This window comes from Lissotriton vulgaris, chromosome 10 (genome assembly GCF_964263255.1).
Source record: "Lissotriton vulgaris chromosome 10, aLisVul1.2, whole genome shotgun sequence".
In the NCBI taxonomy this organism is placed as follows: domain Eukaryota; kingdom Metazoa; phylum Chordata; class Amphibia; order Caudata; family Salamandridae; genus Lissotriton; species Lissotriton vulgaris.
The window spans coordinates 15,171,936-15,195,684 of NC_141698.1; the positions used below are offsets into that span (position 1 = coordinate 15,171,936).

The 23,749-nt window shown below is 48.7% G+C and overlaps 1 protein-coding gene across 2 annotated transcripts in view; it reads right to left on the reverse strand.

Annotated features, from left to right (window-relative positions):
• The window catches only part of PDZD4 (PDZ domain containing 4), a 302,598-nt gene that overhangs the window by 40,919 nt on the left and 237,930 nt on the right, over positions 1 to 23,749 (reverse strand). For both annotated transcript variants that reach the window (XM_086940233.1, XM_086940232.1), the window contains exons 2-3: positions 15,355 to 15,611; positions 7,150 to 7,240 (exon numbers count right to left, since the gene is read on the reverse strand). In XM_086940233.1, the coding sequence (XP_086796359.1) occupies positions 7,150 to 7,240; positions 15,355 to 15,611 (348 nt within the window). The remainder of the gene's footprint in view (positions 1 to 7,149; positions 7,241 to 15,354; positions 15,612 to 23,749) is intronic.

A 23,749-nucleotide genomic window follows, 5' to 3' on the forward strand; every position in this document is an offset into this window, starting at 1 on the left:
AGAGAAAGAAAGAAAGACACACAAGAAAGAAAGAAAGAAAGAAAGAGAGAGAGAAGGAAAGAAAGAAAGAAAGAAAGAAAGAAAGAAAGAAAGAAAAAGAGAGAGAAGGAAAGAAAGAAAGAAAGAAGGAAAGAAAGAAAGAAAGAAAGAAAGAAAAAGAGAGAGAAGGAAAGAAAGAAAGAAAGAAAGAAAGAAAGAAAGAAAGAAAGAAAGAAAAAGAGAGAGAAGGAAAGAAAGAAAGAAAGAAAGAAAGAAAGAAAGAAAGAGAGAAAGAAAGAAAGAAAGAAAGAAAGAAAGAGAGAAAGAAAGAAAGAAAGAAAGAGAGAAAGAAAGAAAGAAAGAAAGAAAGAAAGAAAGAAAGAAAGAAAGAAAGAGAGAAAGAGAGAAAGAAAGAAAGAAAGATAGATAGAAAGAAAGAAAGAAAGATAGATAGATAGAAAGAAAGAAAGAAAGAAAGAAAGAAAGAAAGAAAGAAAGAAAGAAAGAGAGAGAGAAAGAAAGAAAGAAAGAAAGAGAGGGAGAAAGAAAGAGAGAAAGAGAGAAAGAAAGAAAGAAAGAAATAAAGAAAGAAAGAAAGAAAGAAAGAAAGAAAGAGAGAGAGAAAGAAAGAAAGAAAGAAAGAAAGAAAGAAAGAAAGAAAGAAAGAAAGAAAGAGAGAAAGAGCGAAAGAAAGAAAGAAAGAAAGAAAGAAAGAGAGAGAGAAAGAAAGAGAGAGAGAAAGAAAGAGAGAAAGAAAGAAAGAAAGAAAGAAAGAAAGAAAGAAAGAAAGAGAGAGAGAAAGAAAGAAAGAAAGACACACAAGAAAGAAAGAAAGAAAGAAAGAAAGAAAGAAGGAAATAGAGAAAGAAAGAAAGAAAGGAAGAAAGAAAGAAAGAGAGAAAGAACGAAGGGTGTAAGAGAGAAAGAAACAAAAGGAAGAAAGAAAGAAAGAAAGAAAGAAAGAAAGAAAGAGAGAGAGAAAGAAAGAGAGAGAGAAAGAAAGAGAGAAAGAAAGAAAGAAAGAAGGAAAGAGAGAAAGAGAGAAAGAAAGAATGAAAGAAAGAAAGAAAGAAAGAAAGAAAGAGAGAAAGAAAGAAAGAAAGAAAGAAAGAAAGAAAGAGAGAAAGAGAGAAAGAAAGAAAGACACACAAGAAAGAAAGAAAGAAAGAAAGAGAGAGAGAAGGAAAGAAAGAAAGAAAGAAAGAAAGAAAGAAAGAAAGAAAGAGAGAGAGAAGGAAAGAAAGAAAGAAAGAAAGAAAGAAAGAAAGAAAGAAAGAAAGAAAGAAAGAAAGAAAGAAAGAAAAAGAGAGAGAAGGAAAGAAAGAAAGAAAGAAAGAAAGAAAGAAAGAAAGAAAGAAAGAAAAAGAGAGAGAAGGAAAGAAAGAAAGAAAGAAAGAAAGAAAGAAAAAGAGAGAGAAGGAAAGAAAGAAAGAAAGAAAGAAAGAAAGAAAGAAAGAAAGAAAAAGAGAGAGAAGGAAACAAGGAAAGAAAGAAAGAAAGAAAGAGAGAAAGAAAGAAAAAGCTTAGTGCAAATCATGGATACAGAGCACCTTCCCCAGACAGCTCCACCTCCTGGGGTAGGCTAGTGAGAGGCGAAGGGAGTTCTAAGACAGCTCCACCCCAGGGAGTCGTGACTCACTGGGGAGTGGGAATCATAGCTCCTGGAGGTGACCAGCTTGTTCTAGTGAAGGAAGAGAGAATTGTCAGGTGTATTCTGCTGTGAAGAGTAGTGATGCAGGTTAAGCCACACCCCAGAGTATAGAAGCTGAGGTGCTCACACAAGCTGCAGGGAATGTCAGTGCAGCTGTGCAGGGCTGGTGCGGACACTCGGCCCCTGGGGGCCACAGCACATGGCACTGCTGTGGCCCCCTCACACTCTACCATGAGGAGCTGCGTTGACACTTGTTGCACTCAGCTAGTTGTTCCTGTATTGCACCTTTCATTGGAACTGAATTTAAAAAAGAATGTTGCATCTCCCAGGCTTTAAGTATCCCAGATTTAGGGGGGATGAGACAGGAGTTTTGGGGTACTGGATTCCTTCAAGGCCACTTTTACAAAATAGTTTCAGTTTGTGGGCTGTAGGCCGAGTCTTCTTTCAGCACCTGCGGACTGTCGCTGTGCAGGGCTGCAGAGCATGGCCCCTGTGGGCAGCCCACCCTCCACTGAATATTCCCAGGCAGCCTCAGTTCCTCTGCTAGAGACAGTGCTAACAGGGCTCCCTCTGCCCAAGATTCCACCTCAGTGCAGATTCTGGCTGTGCCTTTGTGGCACTTCCAGGACCTCAGCCATTGTCTTACCCTGCCTGTCTGATCCCTTCCGGACCTCAGCCACCACTGTGCTGCGACTGTGCCTGTCTGATCCCTTCCGGACCTCAGCCACTGCTGTGCTGCGACTGTGCCTGTCTGATCCCTTCCGGACGTCAGGCAGCACTGTGCTGCGACTGTGCCTGTCTGATCCTTTCTGGACCTCAGCCACCGCTGTTCTGCCACTGTGCCTGTCTGATCCCTTCCGGACCTCAGTCACCACTGTGCTGCGACTGTGCCTGTCTGATCCCTTCCGGACCTCAGGCACCACTGTGCTGCGACTGTGCCTGTCTGATCCCTTCCGGACCTCAGCCACCACTGTGCTGCGACTGTGCCTGTCTGATCCCTTCCGGACCTCAGGCACCACTGTGCTGCGACTGTGCTTGTCTGATCCCTTCCGGACCACAGCCACCACTGTGCTGTGACTGTGCCAGTCTGATCAATCCTTTCCGGACCTCAGCCACCACTGTGCTGCGACTGTGCCTGTCTGATCCCTTCCGGACCTCAGCCACCACTGTGCTGCGACTGTGCCTGTCCGATCCCTTCCGGACCTCAGCCACCACTGTGCTGCGACTGTGCCTGTCTGATCCCTTTCGGACCTCAGCCACCACTGTGCTGCGACTGTGCCTGTCTGATCCCTTCCGGACCTCAGCCACCACTGTGCTGCGACTGTACCTGTCTGATCCCTTCCGGACCTTAGCCACTACTGTGCTGTGACTGTGCCAGTCTGATCCCTTCCTGACCTCAGCCACCACTGTGCTGCGTCTGTGCCTGTCTGATCCCTTCCGGACCTCAGCCACCACTGTGCTGCGACTGTGCCTGTCTGATCCCTTCCGGACATCAGCCACCCCTGTGCTGCGACTGTGCCTGTCTGATCCCTTCCGGACCTCAGCCACTGCTGTGCTGCGACTGTGCCTGTCTGATCCCTTCCGGACGTCAGGCAGCACTGTGCTGCGACTGTGCCTGTCTGATCCTTTCTGGACCTCAGCCACCGCTTTTCTGCCACTGTGCCTGTCTGATCCCTTCCGGACCTCAGTCACCACTGTGCTGCGACTGTGCCTGTCTGATCCCTTCCAGGCCTCAGGCACCACTGTGCTGCGACTGTGCCTGTCTGATCCCTTCCGGACCTCAGCCACCACTGTGCTGCAACTGTGCCTGTCTGATCCCTTCCGGACCTCAGGCACCACTGTGCTGTGACTGTGCTTGTCTGATCCCTTCCGGACCACAGCCACCACTGTGCTGTGACTGTGCCAGTCTGATCAATCCTTTCCGGACCTCAGCCACCACTGTGCTGCGACTGTGCCTGTCTGATCCCTTCCGGACCTCAGCCACCACTGTGCTGCGACTGTGCCTGACCGATCCCTTCCGGACCTCAGCCACCACTGTGCTGCGACTGTGCCTGTCTGATCCCTTCCGGACCTCAGCCACGACTGTGCTGCGACTGTGCCTGTCTGATCCCTTCCGGACCTCAGCCACCACTGTGCTGCGACTGTACCTGTCTGATCCCTTCCGGACCTTAGCCACTACTGTGCTGTGACTGTGCCAGTCTGATCCCTTCCTGACCTCAGCCACCACTGTGCTGCGTCTGTGCCTGTCTGATCCCTTCCGGACCTCAGCCACCACTGTGCTGCGACTGTGCCTGTCTGATCCCTTCCGGACCTCAGCCACCACTGTGCTGCGACTGTGCCTGTCTGATCCCTTCCGGACCTCAGGCACCACTGTGCTGCGACTGTGCTTGTCTGATCCCTTCCGGACCTTAGCCACCACTGTGCTGTGACTGTGCCAGTCTGATCAATCCTTTCTGGACCTCAGCCACCACTGTGCTGCGACTGTGCCTGTCTGATCCCTTCCGGACCTCAGCCACCACTGTGCTGCGACTGTGCCTGTCCGATCCCTTCCGGACCTCAGCCACCACTGTGCTGCGACTGTGCCTGTCTGATCCCTTTCGGACCTCAGCCACCACTGTGCTGCGACTGTGCCTGTCTGATCCCTTCCGGACCTCAGCCACCACTGTGCTGCGACTGTACCTGTCTGATCCCTTCTGGACCTTAGCCACTACTGTGCTGTGACTGTGCCAGTCTGATCCCTTCCTGACCTCAGTCACCACTGTGCTGCGTCTGTGCCTGTCTGATCCCTTCCGGACCTCAGCCACCACTGTGCTGCGACTGTGCCTGTCTGATCCCTTCCGGACCTCAGCCACTGCTGTGCTGCGACTGTGCCTGTCTGATCCCTTCCGGACGTCAGGCAGCACTGTGCTGCGACTGTGCCTGTCTGATCCTTTCTGGACCTCAGCCACCGCTTTTCTGCCACTGTGCCTGTCTGATCCCTTCCGGACCTCAGTCACCACTGTGCTGCGACTGTGCCTGTCTGATCCCTTACGGACCTCAGGCACCACTGTGCTGCGACTGTGCCTGTCTGATCCCTTCCAGGCCTCAGCCACCACTGTGCTGCGACTGTGCCTGTCTGATCCCTTCCGGACCTCAGGCACCACTGTGCTGCGACTGTGCTTGTCTGATCCCTTCCGGACCACAGCCACCACTGTGCTGTGACTGTGCCAGTCTGATCAATCCTTTCCGGACCTCAGCCACCACTGTGCTGCGACTGTGCCTGTCTGATCCCTTCCGGACCTCAGCCACTGCTGTGCTGCGACTGTGCCTGTCTGATCCCTTCCGGACGTCAGGCAGCACTGTGCTGCGACTGTGCCTGTCTGATCCTTTCTGGACCTCAGCCACCGCTTTTCTGCCACTGTGCCTGTCTGATCCCTTCCGGACCTCAGTCACCACTGTGCTGCGACTGTGCCTGTCTGATCCCTTCCGGACCTCAGGCACCACTGTGCTGCGACTGTGCCTGTCTGATCCCTTCCAGGCCTCAGCCACCACTGTGCTGCGACTGTGCCTGTCTGATCCCTTCCGGACCTCAGGCACCACTGTGCTGCGACTGTGCTTGTCTGATCCCTTCCGGACCACAGCCACCACTGTGCTGTGACTGTGCCAGTCTGATCAATCCTTTCCGGACCTCAGCCACCACTGTGCTGCGACTGTGCCTGTCTGATCCCTTCCGGACCTCAGCCACCACTGCGCTGCGACTGTGCCTGTCCGATCCCTTCCGGACCTCAGCCACCACTGTGCTGCGACTGTGCCTGTCTGATCCCTTCCGGACTTCAGCCACCACTGTGCTGCGACTGTGCCTGTCTGATCCCTTCCGGACCTCAGCCACCACTGTGCTGCGACTGTACCTGTCTGATCCCTTCCGGACCTTAGCCACTACTGTGCTGTGACTGTGCCAGTCTGATCCCTTCCTGACCTCAGCCACCACTGTGCTGCGTCTGTGCCTGTCTGATCCCTTCCTGACCTCAGCCACCACTGTGCTGCGTCTGTGCCTGTCTGATCCCTTCCGGACCTCAGCCACCCCTGTGCTGCGACTGTGCCTGTCTGATCCCTTCCGGACCTCAGCCACCACTGTGCTGCGTCTGTGCCTGTCTGATCCCTTCCGGACCTCAGCCACCACTGTGCTGCGACTGTGCCTGTCTAATCCCTTCCGGACCTCAGTCCCCACTGTGCTGCGACTGTGCCTGTCTGATCCCTTCCGGACCTCAGCCACCACTGTGCTGCGACTGTGCCTGTCTGATCCCTTCCGGACCTCAGTCCCCAATGTGCTGCGACTGTGCCTGTCTGATCCCTTCCGGACCTCAGTCCCCAATGTGCTGCGATTGTGTCTGTCTGATCCCTTCCGGACCTCAGCCACCACTGTGCTGTAACTGCGCCTGTCTGATCCCTCCCGGACCTCAGCCACCACTGTGCACCACTGTGCTGTGACTGTGCCTGTCTGATCCCTCCAGGACCTCGGCCACCACTGTGCTGTGACTGTACCTTTCTGATCCCTCCAGGACCTCGTCTGTGCCTGTCTGAAATCTCCAGGATTTCAGCCCCTTATGTACATTGACTTTGCCTTTCTAATCCATCAAGGACTGCAGTCGCTCCCTCGCATTAACTCAAAAAAAGAAACTGAATCCCTTAGGTTTGGGAACCAGAATATGCTGACCCTCAAGAAAAGGGTTTTAAATGTAAATCCTGCATTCACTGCAGTCTAATTAAAAACACAAAGACAGCAAAGTTGGTTCTTCACGTGTTGGCACAGTGCACGCGAGCAGTGGCAAGATGTGAATGTGCACAGCAGAACAATATATTGGCTCTGCAAAACAATTCACATAAGAGCGCAGCGCAGACTCCAATGCCAGTAGAGGCACGAAAATGATGTACATGAAATGCTCAGACAATATGATAAACATGTTGATGCCTCAACCCGAGGTAATGGCTAATTATAGAGTCTTCATCAGGACAACAAGATGATGGAAGCATCCACTATACATGACAGTGACTAGCTTCTGATTATTTGGGATAAACTTAAAACAAATCAAAAGTTGAGAAAGATGGCTATTTCTTTAAAGCATCCATATTAAAACTCAGACCAGCGCTATTTCAAGCTGTCTTAGGCCTTGAAGACTCAGCCATGAATGTGCATTGACTGTGCCTGTCTGATCCCTCCTGAATCTCAACCATTGCCTCTCAGATTCGTACAGGATGTCATCCAGTTCTTGCCTCATCCCTCTAGGACCTTATATACTTCTATACTCTGTGTATGTTTGATCTCAGCATGACCTCAGTGATGGTGAGCCTCGGACTGTGCCTGTCTAATTCCTCCCGGACCACAGCTAATGCCTATATGGGTCCTCCAGGACCTCAGCAGCCGCTGTACTCTGACTAAGCCTTTCTAATCTCACCAGTGCAGCATCCATTTTAGGAAATCTTCGTCCCTCATCCATCCTCGATCATCCCTAAGCCAGGATTCCTCATTGTCTCCATCTTACCTCATACTCCAGCTCGTCTACTCGGTCGCCCTCCTGCGGTCCTCCTTCAATGAACTCTGCGGCATCGTAGAACTCCTGCCCGATGGGTGCCCTGAAAACCGATGTAAAACAAAAAGCCATAAGAAGAAGCCTTTTTAAAAGACAATTGAAGTAACGAATGAGAAGGCAATGGGCGGGCTGTAAGCCCACTAAGTGTATACAACATGTCTCAACGGGACGCTGCAAGTGCTGCCTAGGCTCGACCTAAAAAAACAGGGATGGTCTTTGTTCTCCATCCTCATTCTTTGTCACCCAACATTCTTGTTCTCAGTGTAACCCAAGTGCCCTTTCCACTGACTACCCCTTTTGGCTTAAAACGACAAGTGGAGACGGGGGATTCTGTTATCACTTTACAGCTCCCGTTAGCCAGATCCTGGCGTGGCCTTCATTGTAACCAGGTGGGCAGTGGGGGAGAAAATATTGTCTCACTGACCATCCGTACATCAGCTGGACACTACTGAACACAATGTTAGGGCTTTTTCTTACAAACGACAGGAAACAACAATAACACGCATTGGTAAAGCTGATGTGTCTGGCTTGTAAGTAAAACACACAGAGAGCACATGGCAGCACTATTATTCCATGGTAGTGGAAATATGTACCAGAAACTTACCAAAGCCGCACCACCTACTGCATCACTATTTTTCATCTCCCTTCATTCCTTTCTGATCACGTTAACGTCTGAGAGGGGCTCTCGCTGTCGTACCTCAGACGGGCTTTAACCGGTTCCATGCTCATGACGGAGCCGCTCCGTCATGAGCCGCGGTTGCGCTGTGCTCATGACGGAGCGGTTCCGTCATGGCCCTGCCGCCGTGCCTGCGTGGCGCGTTCTATTGAGCGGGCGGGGCCATAAGCACAGCGCAACCGCAGCTCGTGACGGAGCGGCTCCGTCACGAGCATGCGAGCGCCGCTCCCCCCCCCCCCCCCCCCTAGTGCTGCGGCGGAATTGCCGCCGCAGCGAAGTTGTTAAGTGCCATGGCGAGGAGGCGGAAGTGACCTCTGCATGTTTTCTTCACTTTACCCTTTGCCTGTGAGGGCTGCCCCTCAGCTTACTCCACTTCTTTTTAAAAGTGCCTTCTTCAGTGCAGGTGTAAACTCCCACCTCCCCCTGGGACAGAGTAGAAGTGAAGGATGCTGGTCCATCCTGTCCTGCATTAGGTCTAGCCTCTTTTGTGAGTGAGTGACGTAGGTTAACCACGCGTCCATTAATTGCACAGAATGTTCAGAATTTGAGCCTGATATCTATTATCTGTCATTGATCGGGCAATGGACAGAGTTTGCTAGTAATTTCTGCACTGTTAAGTTTTACAGCGTATGACACCTGTCTCTATTAGCATCCAGCGAGCTGTGTGAGTGGATGTGAGTCCTGGATCCCAGGGCACTATCAAAGATTACTGAGCACTGACTGGAACAGAGGGGTACTTTTCCTCAGCATAACAAAACATTTTAAAACCCTCCAGCCTGCTGTCTATCCTGCTTTTAAAAATATGTTTTTCAATTTATTTCATGCTTTTCAATTGGACTCCCAAAAATGTGGTGCTAAGATTTTTACTTGCATAGAAGACTTTCATTTGCATTGAACATGTTAATGTTTCTGTGGTTATTCTTTGGAGCACAGAGGTGGATGGATCGGTGGGTGGGAGGAGTGACTGATGCCTGCCTCTCTCTCTCTCTCTCCCCCCTGCGTGGTCCTCTCCTTCTCTATGTCACCAACAATTGTAATGTGAATAGATAGAATCATCCTGAATATGGTGGTGCACCGTCTTCCCACCAGTGCTTAATTTGTGAAAAAAGTTAAGTGCCAGGACCCTCATCAGGATTCTGCTGCAGCTGGCAATACCCGTTTCCCCTGTCAGCACTGCCCGTGAGAGTACAAACACACCTAGTAACCATCACACTCCTACACGTTGGTTTTCTGAGGAGGAAATTGACCAACGAGACGTCGGCTGAATCTGGGCTCCAACCTAAGCCTGCTTTAACCAGACCAGTGGACAAGCAATATGACTGACCGGTCCAACACCTGACGTCCATCCAGAAGCACCACCAGCAGCGCGCCACCAGAGCTTGCCAAAGTGTGTCACTCATGCAGCCCCTAAAATGTCAGCTATGGCTCAGCACCTGCATGTTTGATGAACAGACCTATTTCTATGATCCCACCTGAGGTGGTAAGACCGCCCCTCTGCGCCTGGATGTGAAAGGCTCATGAGCGCGTTGTAAATGGTGCTGAAGAAGGCTGTGATGGCGACCCCTGCAGGGCTGTAGGTGGTGAAGCCTTCGTTGGTTTGAAAGAAGTGTCTGTCAGTGTTTGTGATGGCTGCCCTTGGACATGTTAATCTCAACAAAAACATATGATTCCCATGAAAAGCCCATAGTATGCTTCAGGATTCTACAAAATTTAAAGGTGGCAGACACTGGGAGGCATGTTTATCCAGCACAGCTAATCAACTCGCTGAGCTGCCCTGCGTCGAGGTGACAGGGCAAGAATGAGCCATGTCTAGGGCATTCAGCAGACTCCTGTCCTTGCCCCCTGCGCTGACGCCGTTTCAGAAGCCTAGCGCCAAAGCAGGCACCCTTGCACCATGTGGCAAGGATGTCTGCGTTTCATTCAGGGTTGTTTTTGTGCAGGAAGGGGCAACTTCCTGCACAAAGCACTCCTGGGAGGCTTTTTTCTCTTTCTACGTGTGCTGCACAATGCAGCGCGCATAGAAAGAGGAAGAAATTAGGAGAAAGTAAGTTATTTCTCCTCGTTACACCTCAGCTCAGGAGATGTAAGGTTCTGGCGGTGCCCCAGATTGACATGGTCTTCTAAATCCGGGGAGGCATCGAAATCCATGGGTGTTGCGGGGGAACCCCTGCCGTGTTGCCCATGGAACGCCTCCCAAGCGCAGGGTAAGGCACTATAGTTATTTGCGCGGTGTTGCCTTACCTCATATCTATGAGGCCATTCCAAGGCACGCAAAGTAGGCTCATAAATATTATTGGGTGCTTAGCGCCGCCGGGGCAAGTGGGCTTGTAAATATGCCCCAGAGTTTGTACTTGAGGGTGTAGTGCCAAGAAAATAGCAACTGTGCTTTTCAACTGCATTAACCGAGCTCCTGCTTCAAAACTGGGGCAACCAGGCAGTGGGGTGGCAGGTGTGTCGCTGTGTCGAACGGTGGGTGGTGTCCTGGGTGTGTGGTGCACTGCCACTGATTGTGCTACACTGCTCCTTTGGTGACTGTGGTTTATGCTGAAGGGGGAAGTTCACTGTCCTGAGGGGGTGGTGCACTGTTCGGTGGTAGTGGTGTATTTGCTGTGTGTAGTGATGCAGCAAACATTGGTGGGGGTACACTACACAGTGGGTGATTTCGCAGTTTGCCGCAGGTGGTGTTGCACTGCTGTGATGGTGGTGGTGCACTGCGCCTCAGCGTGTAGTTGAAGGTGCTGAGGGTGCAGTGTTCTTTGAGTGGTGGTGACCGGTGCTATGTGGGCTGGTGCACAGTTTTCACAGTCTCACGACACAAGATCTCTTCGGCAGTAGTAAGGCCAGTGCGGGCCTCTGAGGGCCCCTGAGTGTGTGTGAAAGGGACTGGCCACAGGGGTATATGTGGCAATCGATTTTTCCTTCCTGCTGGAACAAGGAAACAATCTTCAATTCAGACTAGGAGTCTCCAACCTTTTCTGTAGTAAGATCTATTCATGTTCAATGAAAACCTTCCCTAACTACTAAGATTACTAGTACTGTAGTAGTATCCCCATCATGCAAGATGACACACCCTTCAAGACTATTCCCCCTAGCACCAGGGTACTAATAACTCCCCAACGCCTCATTTTTTTTTGTCAACTCTTTTTATTGGCATTTCTATGTCATTTTCGACAGCACAGTTCACACTTCGTGTACTTCAAACACAGTATCAACAGAATTCAGCTATCAGTGCATCAACAACACTTCATGTTATTAAGACGCTGTTATAGTGTGACATATACGTCAGGCGACTGAGTCCCGGTTCTTCGCACATATCATATCCTGTGCGAGTCTTTGCGTCTCATTTCCGCCTGGGGTGCCAGTACATATAGACATACATCAGTTGCAGCCACAACATTTGCAAAAAACAGTAATAACAAGATACAGCCTTATCACCTGTGTTCAGGACAAAACATTCCTCCATTCCCATCCCCGAGGTCCCCCTCCCCCTCCCTCGATCAGTAAATGTGCGTTTATTTCCTCAACCTATCTAACCGGTCTCCCGCAACCCCCGCTCCCCATCTCTTTCCCCAACGCCTCATGATTCAACACTCAAATATTAACTTTAAATGTAGCATAACATGTGGATTTGTAAAGCACATGTGAACCCTAAAGAGCATGTTGATGCCAAAATATGTTTATTGTTGCCCAACTGAATGGCTGGAATGGTTGAATTGGAACTCAATTGGAAATTCAACCATTTTCCTCCAAACATCAGTGATGAGCTCTGAAAATACATACGTTTTCATCTTGAATACACGCTTTTCATATATGAATTCAGCCAAGCAAAATCTTCTAATTTAATATGGTGGTTTGAACACTGGAGAGCTGCTCACAGGTGGCTGGAGAGCTACTCACAGGTGCAATGGTTAGAGCGGCAGACCCTGATGCAGAGGTCTAGCCCGGGACCAGGGTTCAATTCCCCGCCTCGGCGGGTCTTGGGCTCAAAATTCCACGGACCTGATAATTCTCGCCTCAGTGCCTATTCCAATCATGGAGTCCCACTCTGCAACTCTGGGCAATAGCTTGCTTAATCTCCACAACGGCCCCCACAACGCAAAGGATGCCTGGCCTCCACCTTGGGGGTGCCCAGGAGTGGACGCCTCACAGGGAAAGCCAGGACGGGTTCCACAGCGGTATTCGTAGAAGTGCCTTGAGACCCTTGTGGGTGAGTAGCGCGCTATACAAGTATCAATTTACATTTACATTTACACAGGTGGCTGGAGAGCTACTCACATGTGGCAGCAGAGCTACTCACAGGTGGCTGGAGAGCTACTCACAGGTGGCTGCAGAGCTGCTCACAGGTGGCTGGAGAGCTGCTCACAGGTGGCTGCAGAGCTGCTCACAGGTGGCTGCAGAGCTACTCACAGGTGGCTGGAGAGCTACTCACAGGTGGCTGGAGAGCTGCTCACAGGTGAGGCTGGTTAGCTGAATGTAGCTCACCAGCAACTTCTTGCCTTTAGACGCAACAGCACCTCGGTATGGAGAAACAAGTGCATGGCAGTACCTACATTTGCACAGCAGAGGGAGCAAGAGACCAGGAAATGATCTTTTTGCTACAATATGAAAGTACATTTTAATTCAAGGGGAAAAATTAGTCAATATGGGTAGATATTTATTTCATGTTTATTTTTTGCGGTTTTAATAAAGCTATATTGGCCCAATAGTATTAAAATGCTTTTTACCAGTAGTAGCCCACCGCTCTGGGGAAAACGGAGTGGCCCGATGCTTCTGGACCCCAAATTACTGCGTCTTGGACGCCTGGGCGTGGTTTCAGCGACTGTGCATCCGAACTTGGAATATAATCTAGACCTGGGCATAATTTCGATTATTGTAGTATAATCTGAGTAATTTCAGTAATCCTGCATAACTCTTTTACGCAGAATTACCGTTAGTGACAGGACGACTCCCACTTGCCTAATTAAGAGTAATTTGGGGGGAAAAATCCTACCGCAAGAGCGCATTTAGCGACTGCAAGCGGCTGCTCGCGCTCACTATTGTTGCTGTGTTACATTTAGCGCTATTTCATACTGAAAAATTGTGTCAATTTTGGACACGAGTGTGCTCTTTACTCTAAGAAATCAGAGCTAAATGCCAGGAGTAAATTGGAGGGTAATCCTACCCCGAGTGCACATGTAGTGAGCGCGAGCAGCTGCTCACACTAACTGTTCACGTTTTGTGGATGTAGCTCTATTTCTGAACGCAAAATGCATCCTTGTGTCCGTTTTGGACGTGAGAAGGCGGAGCTAAGAAAATGACCCTGAATGCAGAAGTACTCTTTTTGCACAATTCCTCGTTATCTCACTGAATTTTTGGTAATTCCGTGTGGTTACTTTAAACGGAATTCCACATCTTATGCTCACCCCTATAAAAACACACCTGGGAGGGGGCAGGGTGTTGGCAGGGAATGTATGATGTTACTACGTGATCATGTTGATTGTGGTATGTTACAACGCAGGTTTTACAACGCAAGTCGTTTCAACGACATGCGCTGGGTGGCGCTGGACTTAGGGATAGTACCATACTATTCCTTACCTTACAGCGCCAACCAGTGCAAGTCATTGAAACAACTATCATTGTAAAGCCTGCGTTGTAAACCTACCATGGTGAAACGTCCGCGTTGTATAGGTCGTCTCCCGTTGGCAGAGTCACAGGGCCCTGTATCAGCAGTTTCATTGCTCCTTTAGCCTTGATCAAAAAGGAAGGCCATGTTTGCTGTTTTAGAAATGTTGTGTTTCAAGCTGCATGCTGTATTGCATACCGGGGCAGGGCACTGTCCCCTAACCTTCCAACCCTGCCCGCAGCCGGGGGCTTTAGGGGTCCCTGGCCCTGTCAGTCCCACTCTCTGCAGCTCCACCCTCTACCTACCAATCCCTTTCTTTCCCCTTTGTTCACATTCCCCTGCAGACATGAATTATCGCACACAATAGGTCCCTTTGTAATTTGACAAGCAGGGTGACAGCAGCCTGCACAGCGCTGTTAAAATAATGACTTTATTCTAAGGAAAAAAGAGCCCTTCCACAGCCATTGTTTCTGCTTTGAAATCACTCACTTCTTTCAGCCGCTTTTGTGTTGACCACACAAGCAATTACAGCAAATGCACGACCCATCTGTACAGACATGAACTGTTGACACACAGGGCAGCAGGAAACTCCACATTCATGGGGCGGCAGCCAAACTCCACGCAACGCGCGTGACACGTGCATCTCCCAAATCACCAATCACAGTGCCTAGAAGGCTGCCTCCCATACCGCCTCCCTCCCATAGCGCCTCCCTTCTGGTTCCATTCGCAATGGTCTTGTGCTAATGCCAATGAAGCAGCAATGGAACTAATCCCAAAACATCTCTGTGGCCTATTAGATCGACAAGTGAGGGATGAATGTTTGAGTGAATACCCCCAACAGACTCAGGGGCGCATGCATCATTGTAAATACCGGTCGCGAAGGGGCAGACTCGCAGAATCTGCCCTTTTGCGACCGGTATTGTTGCATTCGGGATACATCAAGTCAAATGCAATTTCTTAATTTAGGGGATAACAAATTTCGCGATGACCCCAATTGTGAATGCATTTCGGGAATCGCAATTTGCGATCCCTCAACTGCAATGCACGAAGCAATCTGAGATTGCGACTTTGCATTAAGGAATCTCAAATTACCGAGATTTTCAAAGGAATGGTAATTTGTGATTCCTTTGAAAAATGCACAAAAGTGCCTTTTTCAAAGTGCCACGTGGCGCACACACATGCCCTTGTGTGTTCGCCACATGTCACACATGCCAATTTTGGGGGTGCATCAGGGTGGCCTTTTGGCACCCTTGCACCTTTGAAATTGCATGTGCAATTTGTGAGTACCTATTTGGTACTCGCAAATTGCTCATGCAATTTCCAGTCATTCCTATGGGACTCTAGGCCCATAGGAATAAATGGGAAGCAATTCCTTATTTGCGATTCGCAATTTGCGAGTCGCAAATAAGGAATGTGTAGGAATCACAATTTTGTTTGCAATTCCTACATGCATAAGCATTTGCGTTTCCAAAATTGCAATTTCATAAAATTTGCAATTTATAAATCGCAAATGCATACTTTCATGCTCAGTATTTAGACGGTCACCTTGTCAAACTAGTGACTGAAGGCAAGATTACGAACTTGGCCGACGGGATACTCCATCACAAACGTGAGGGATATTGCAAGCTCCATAGGATACAATGGAATTGTAACTTGGCGGACAGGATATCTGTCACGTTTTTGTGACCGAGTAACCCTGTCCATCAAGATCATAATCAGGCCCTGAGTCAAACAAGCCTTAGCGGCTCCTGCCCCGAAGGGACAATGAGTGACATCTTGCGGTGTACAAACGGCACTGACCCCAACATGCGTGCAAATCTCAGTATCATTGCTACTTTGAGGGTCGTCCAGCAGGGATTAGGAGCAGAGAGATACTCACAGCTCAGAGAGGACGTAGGGCTCCAAGGTGACCACTGGCGGCGAGGGTGGACGCAGCTTGCCCAGTGCCATGATGTGGTCAAACGTGATGTCGGTTTGGGTGCCGCTGTCGACAAAGTGCATGTTGTGGAGGGATCCGCTGCCCCCGGTGACACCCTTCATCCGCGGGCTGCGTCGAAGCACCTGGATCAGCAGGGGGTCCTTGCCAGCCCTCAGCGCCTCCAGCGTCTGCTCCTGGGACAGCCCCTTCCCGTTCACCTGGAGAGAGACGACAGAGAGAGCTTTAGAGTTTGCTTCAGCCCCATTCATTGAGACACCCATTCCCATCCACCTGGAGAGAGACAACAGATGAACACCTTGAGAAGACGGAAACCCTTCCTTCCCGCAAATGACTTCAAACTGGCAGTTCAAGCACTAGTAATCCCAAGAGTGGAACATGGGAGAGTCTCTCTTTGTGGTCTTCCCAGATCGGCGACGACCCCTCTAAGAGCGTCAATCAATGCAGCTGCTAGACTCATCACAGGCTCCAAAAGAAAATGTCACATCTCCCCTGAACTTAGAGCCCTCAACTGCCTACCTTTCGAGGCCAGAATTCAACTAAAAATCGCATGTTTGACGCACAAGGCCACACATCACAACACTCCCAGTCACCTAGCTCAGCAACTGGGGCTTTCTGGTGGTAACAGGTCCTCCAGAGGCTCCAGTAATCTTCTACTGAAACCTCAACGATTTTCCAAGGAGAAAAAATACAACCGGACCATGTCAGGGACGGCTCCTAGGATCCGGAATGCTCTGGCCCCAGAAACCAGGCTGAATCCCTCTACCGTATCTTTCAAAGAAGAAGTGAAATCTACTCTCATGACTAAATTTACACAAACTATGTCTATATCTTGCAATACAATGGCTTGTCTGTATTAGATGCTAGTTTGTATTAAACTCACCTATGTTTTTCTATGTTTGATTCTGTTTCTTACATTTGCCCTGTAAAGAGCTCTGATACCCGCACGGGTCTTGTTTGCGCTATACAAAACCTTTAAAATAAAATAAATAAATAAAACAGCAAGAACGTCAGAGGTCCCTCCAGCCATATTCATTGAGATACCCCTTCCCGTTCACCTGGAGGGAGACAACAGCAAGAACATCAGAGGTCATTTCAGCCATGTTCCTTGTGAGAGTGGGGACTCAGTGAGGGTGCATGTGAACTCATAGTGGGTGCATGTGGACTCATTGTGGGTGCATGTGAACATATAGTGGGTGCATGTGAACTCATGGTGGGTGCATGTGGACTCATGGTGGGTGCATGTGAGCTCATGGTGGGTTCATTTGAACTCATGGTGGGTGCATATGGACTCATGGTGGGTACAAGTGAACTCATGGTGGGTGCATGTGAACTCATGGTGGGTGCATGTGGACTCATGGTGGGTGCATGTGAGCTCATGGTGGGTTCATTTGAACTCATGGTGGGTGCATATGGACTCATGGTGGGTACAAGTGAACTCATGGTGGGTGCATGTGAACTCATGGTGGGTGCATGTGGACTCATGGTGGGTGCATGTGAGCTCATGGTGGGTTCATTTGAACTCATGGTGGGTGCATATGGACTCATGGTGGGTACAAGTGAACTCATGGTGGGTGCATGTGGACTCATGGTGGGTGCATGTGGACTCATGGTGGGTGCATGTGGGCTCGCGGTGGGTGCATGTGGGCTCGCGGTGGGTGCCTGTGAACTCATGGTGGGTGCAGGCAGACTCATGGTGGGTGTATGTTGACTCATGGTGGGTGCATGTGAACTCATGGTGGGCGCAGGTGGACTCATGGTCGGTGCCTGTGAACTCATGGTGGGTGCATGGGGACTCATGGACGGTGCATGGGGACTCATGGTGGGTGCATGTGGGCTCATGGTGGGTCCACGTGAACTCATTGTGGGTGCATGTTGACTAATGGTGGGTGCCTGTGAACTCATGGTGGGTGCAGGTGGACTCATGGTCGGTGCCTGTGAACTCATGGTGGGTGTATGTGGGCTCGCAGTGGGTGCCTGTGAACTAATGGTGGGTGCATTTGAACTCATGGTGGGTGCATGTGGGCTCATGGTGGGTGCAGGTGGACTCATGGTCGGTGCCTGTGAATTCATGGTGGGTGCATGTGGGCTCGCGGTGGGTGCCTGTGAACTCATGGTGGGCGCATGGGGACTCATGGTGGGTGCATGTGGGCTCATGGTGGGTCCATGTGAACTCATTGTGGGTGCATGTTGACTCATGGTGGGTGCCTGTGAACTCATGGTGGGTGCAGGTGGACTCATGGTCGGTGCCTGTGAACTCATGGTGGGTGTATGTGGGCTCGCAGTGGGGGCCTGTGGGCTCGCAGTGGGTGCCTGTGAACTCATGGTGGGTGCATGTGGGCTCATTGTGGGTGCATGTGGGCTCATGGTGGGTGCCTGTGAACTCATGGTGGGTGCATGTCAACTCGCAGTGGGTCCCTGTGAACTCATGGTGGGCGCATGTGAACTCATGGTGGGTGCATGTGGACTCATGGTGCGTGCAAGAGAACTTATTGTGGGTGCAAGTGAACTCATGGTGGGTGCATGTGCACTCATGGTGGGTGCATGTGGACTTTCAGTGGGTGCCTGTGAACTCATGGAGGGTGCATGTGGACTTGCAGTGGGTGCATGTGGATTCAGGGTGGGTGCATGTGCACTCATGGTGGGTGCATGTGGGCTCATATTGGGTGAATGTGGACTCATGGGGGTGTAAGTGGACTCATGGGGGTGCATGTGGACTCAGGGTGGGTGCATGTGAACTCATTGTGGGTGCATGTGAACTCATGGTGGGTGCATGTGAACTCATGGTGGGTGCATGTGGACTCATGGTGGGTGCATGCAGACTCATGGACGGTGCATGTGGACTCATTGTGGGTGCATGTGAACTCATGGTGGGTGCCTGTGAACTCATGGTGGGCGCATGTGAACTCATGGTGGGTGCATGTGGACTCATGGTGGGTGCATGTGAACTCATGGTGGGTGCATGTGGACTCATGGTGGGTGCATGTGAGCTCATGGTGGGTGCATTTGAACTCATGGTGGGTGCATGTGGACTCATGGTGGGTGCATGTGGGCTCATTGTGGGTCCATGTGAACTCATAGTGGGTGCCTGTAAACTCATGGTGGGTGCATGTGAACTCATGGTGGGTGCATGTGGACACATGGTGGGTGCATGTGAGCTCATGGTGGGTGCATTTGAACTCATGGTGGGTGAAGGAAAACTGCTGTACGGTACCAGATAACTATTGTAAGGTGAAGGGAAATTGCTGTGCGGTACAAGAGAACTATTGTGAGGTGAAGGAGAACTGCTGTGCGGTACCAGAGAACTACTGTAAGGGGAAGGAGAACTGCTGTACGGTACCAGGGAACTATTGTAAGGCGAAGGAGAACTGCTGTTCGGTACAAGAGAACTATTGTAAGGTGAAGGTAAATTACTGTTTGGTACAAGAGAACTATTGTAAGGTGAAGGGGAACTGCTGTGCGTTTCAAGAGCACTATTGTAAGGTGAAGGAGAACTGCTGTGCGGTTCAAGAGAACTATTGTAAGGTAAAGGAAAACTGCTGTACGGTACAAGAGAACTATTGTAAGGTGAAGGGGAACTGCTGTTCGGTGCAAGAGAACTATTGTAAGGTGAAGGAGAACTTCTGTCCGGTACCAGAGAACTATTGTAAGGTGAAGGGAAACTGCTGTACAGTAGAATAGAACTATTGTAAGGTGAAGGGAAACTGCTGTACGGTACCAGAGAACTATTGTAAGGTGAAGGAGAACTGCTGTGTGGTACATGTGAACTATTGTAAGGTGAAGGAAAACTGCTGTGCGGTACAAGAGAACTATTGAACGGTGAAGGGGATCTGCTGTGCGGTTCAAAAGAACTATTCTAAGGTAAAGGAAAACTGCTGTACGGTACAAGAGAACTATTGTGAGGTGAAGGAAAATTACTGTTCGGTACAAGAGAACGATTGTAAGGTGCAGGTAAATTACTGTTCGGTACAAGAGAACTATTGTAAGGTGAAGGAAAACTGCTGTACGGTACAAGAGAACTATTGTAAGATGAAGTAGAACTGCTGTGCGGTAGCAGAGAACTATTTTAAGGTGAAGAAGAACTGCTGTACGGTACCAGAGAACTATTGTAAGGTGAAGGAGAACTGCTGTGCGGTACCAGAGAACTATTTTAAGGTGAAGGAGAACTGCTGTGCGGTACAAGAGAACTATTGTAAGGTGAAGGAGAACTGCTGTACGGTACATGAAAACTATTGTAAGGTGAAGGAGAACTGCTGTGCGGTACCAGAGAACTATTTTAAGGTGAAGAAGAACTGCTGTACGGTACCAGAGAACTATTGTAAGGTGAAGGAGAACTGCTGTACGGTACATGAGAACTATTGTAAGGTGAAGGAGAACTGCTGTGCGGTACAAGAGAACTATTGTAAGGTGAAGTGAAGGGGAACTGCTGTACGGTACTAGAGAACTATTGTAAGGTGAAGTGAAGGGGAACTGCTGTACGGTACAAGAGAACTATTGTAAGGTGAAGGAGAACTGCTGTACGGTACATGAGAACTATTGTAAGGTGAAGGAGAACTGCTGTGCGGTACCAGAGAACTATTTTAAGGTGAAGAAGAACTGCTGTACGGTACCAGAGAACTATTGTAAGGTGAAGGAGAACTGCTGTACGGTACATGAGAACTATTGTAAGGTGAAGGAGAACTGCTGTGCGGTACAAGAGAACTATTGTAAGGTGAAGTGAAGGGGAACTGCTGTACGGTACTAGAGAACTATTGTAAGGTGAAGTGAAGGGGAACTGCTGTACGGTACAAGAGAACTATTTTAAGGTGAAGGAAAACTGCTGTACAGTACCAGAGAACTATTGTAAGGTGAAGGGAAACTGCTGTGCGGTACAAGAGAACTATTGTGAGGTGAAGTGAAGAGGAACTGCAGTACGGTACAAGAGAACTATTGTAAGGTGAAGGAAAACTGCTGTACAGTACCAGAGAACTATTGTAAGGTGAAGGGAAACTACTGTGCGGTATAAGAGAACTATTGTGAGGTGAAGGAGAACTGCTGTGCGGTACCAAAGAACTATTGTAAGGTGAAGGAGAACTGCTGTACGGTACAAGAGAACTATTGTAAGGTGAAGGGGAACTGCTGTTCGGTACAAGAGAACTATTGTAAGGTGAAGGTAAATTACTGTTCGGTACAAGAGAACTATTGTAAGGTGAAGGGAAACTACTGTGCAGTTCAAGAGAACTATTGTAAGGTGAAGGAGAACTGCTGTGTGGTTCAAGAGAACTATTGTAAGGTAAAGGAAAACTGCTGTACGGTACAAGAGAACTATTGTAAGGTGAAGGGGAACTGCTGTTCGGTGCAAGAGAACTATTGTAAGGTGAAGGAGAACTGCTGTGCGGTACAGGAGAACTATTGTAAGGTGAAGGAGAACTGCTGTACGGTACCAGAAAACTATTGTAAGGTGAAGGGAAACTGCTGTTCGGTAGAAGAGAACTGTTGTAAGGTGAAGGAAAACTGCTGTACTGTACAAGAGAACTATTGTAAGGTGAAGGAAAACTGCTGTACAGTACAAGAAAACTATTGTAAGGTGAAGGAAAACTGCTGTACGGTACAAGAGAACTATTGTAAGGTGAAGGAAAACTGCTGTGTGGTACAGGAGAAATATTGTAAGGTGAAGGAGAACTGCCGTACGGTACAAGAGAACTATTGTAAGGTGAAGGCGAACTGCTGTACAGTACAAGAGAACTATTGTAAGGTGAAGGGGAACTGCTGTACGGTACAAGAGAACTATTGTAGGTGAAAGCGAACTGCTGTACGGTACAAGAGAACTATTGTAAGGTGAAGTTGAACTGCTGTACGGTACAAGAGAACTATTGTAAGGTGAAGGGAAACTGCTGTTCGGTGCAAGAGAACTATTGTAAGGTGAAGGAGAACTACTGTACTGTACAAGAGAACTATTGTAAGGTGAAGGGGAACTGCTGTACGGTACAAGAGAACTATTGTAAGGTGAAGGTAAACTGCTGTACGGTACAGGAGAACTATTGTAAGGTGAAGGCGAACTGCTGTACGGTACAAGAGAACTATTGTAAGGCGAAGGGGAACTGCTGTACAGTACAGGAGAACTATTGTAAGGTGAAGGAAAACTGCTGTATGGTACAAGAGAACTATTGTAACAGGAAGGGGAACTGCTGTTCGGTGCAAGAGAACTATTGTAAGGTGAAGGGTAACTACTGTACGGTGCAAGAGAACTATTGTATGGTGAAGGGGAACCGTCGTACTGTACCAGAGAACTATTGTAAAGCAAGAGAACTGCTGTACAGTACAAGAGAACTATGGTAAGGTGAAGTAGAACTGCTGTACGGTACAAGAGAACAATTGTAAGGCAGGAGAACTGCTGTACGGCACAAGAAAACTATTGTAAGGTGAAGGCGAACTACTGTACTGTACAAGAGAACTATTGTAAGGTGAAGGGGAACTGCTGTACGGTACATGAGAACTATTGTAAAGTGAAGGAGAACTGCTGTACGGTACATGAGAACTATTGTAAGGTGAAGGAGAACTGCTGTGGGGTACAAGAGAACTATTGTAAGGTGAAGTGAAGGGGAACTGCTGTACGGTACTAGAGAACTATTGTAAGGTGAAGTGAAGGGGAACTGCTGTACGGTACAAGAGAACTATTTTAAGGTGAAGGAAAACTGCTGTACAGTACCAGAGAACTATTGTAAGGTGAAGGGAAACTGCTGTGCGGTACAAGAGAACTATTGTGAGGTGAAGTGAAGAGGAACTGCTGTACGGTACAAGAGAACTATTGTAAGGTGAAGGAAAACTGCTGTACGGTACCAGAGAACTATTGTAAGGTGAAGGGAAACTACTGTGCGGTATAAGAGAACTATTCTGAGGTGAAGGAGAACTGCTGTGCGGTACCAGAGAACTATTGTAAGGTGAAGGAGAACTGCTGTACGGTACAAGAGAACTATTGTAAGGTGAAGGGGAACTGCTGTTCGGTACAAGAGAACTATTGTAAGGTGAAGGTAAATTACTGTTCGGTACAAGAGAACTATTGTAAGGTGAAGGGAAACTGCTGTGCAGTTCAAGAGAACTATTGTAAGGTGAAGGAGAACTGCTGTGTGGTTCAAGAGAACTATTGTAAGGTAAAGGAAAACTGCTGTACGGTACAAGAGAACTATTGTAAGGTGAAGGGGAACTGCTGTTCGGTGCAAGAGAACTATTGTAAGGTGAAGGAGAACTGCTGTGCGGTACAGGAGAACTATTGTAAGGTGAAGGAGAACTGCTGTACGGTACCAGAAAACTATTGTAAGGTGAAGGGAAACTGCTGTTCGGTAGAAGAGAACTGTTGTAAGGTGAAGGAAAACTGCTGTACTGTACAAGAGAACTATTGTAAGGTGAAGGAAAACTGCTGTACGGTACAAGAAAACTATTGTAAGGTGAAGGAAAACTGCTGTACGGTACAAGAGAACTATTGTAAGGTGAAGGAAAACTGCTGTGTGGTACAGGAGAAATATTGTAAGGTGAAGGAGAACTGCCGTACGGTACAAGAGAACTATTGTAAGGTGAAGGCGAACTGCTGTACAGTACAAGAGAACTATTGTAAGGTGAAGGGGAACTGCTGTACGGTACAAGAGAACTATTGTAGGTGAAAGCGAACTGCTGTACGGTACAAGAGAACTATTGTAAGGTGAAGGTGAACTGCTGTACGGTACAAGAGAACTATTGTAAGGTGAAGGGAAACTGCTGTTCGGTGCAAGAGAACTATTGTAAGGTGAAGGAGAACTACTGTACGGTACAAGAGAACTATTGTAAGGTGAAGGAGAACTACTGTACTGTACAAGAGAACTATTGTAAGGTGAAGGGGAACTGCTGTACGGTACAAGAGAACTATTGTAAGGTGAAGGTGAACTGCTGTACGGTACAGGAGAACTATTGTAAGGTGAAGGAGAACTGATGTACTATTGTAAGGTGAAGGAGAATTGCTATACGGTGCAAGAGAACTAATTTAAGGTGAAGGAGAACTGCTGTACGGTACATGAGAACTATTGTAAGGTGAAGGGGAACTGCTGTACAGTACAAGAGAACTATTGTAAGGTGAAGGAAAACTGCTGTACGGTACATGAGAACAATTGTAACGGGAAGGGGAACTGCTGTTCGGCACAAGAGAACTATTGTATGGTGAAGGTTAACTGTCGTACTGTACCAGAGAACTATTGTAAGGCAGGAGAACTGCTGTACGGTACAAGAAAACTATTGTAATGTGAAGGCGAACTACTGTACTGTACAAGAGAACTATTGTAAGGTGAAGGGGAACTGCTGTACGGTACATGAGAACTATTGTAAAGTGAAG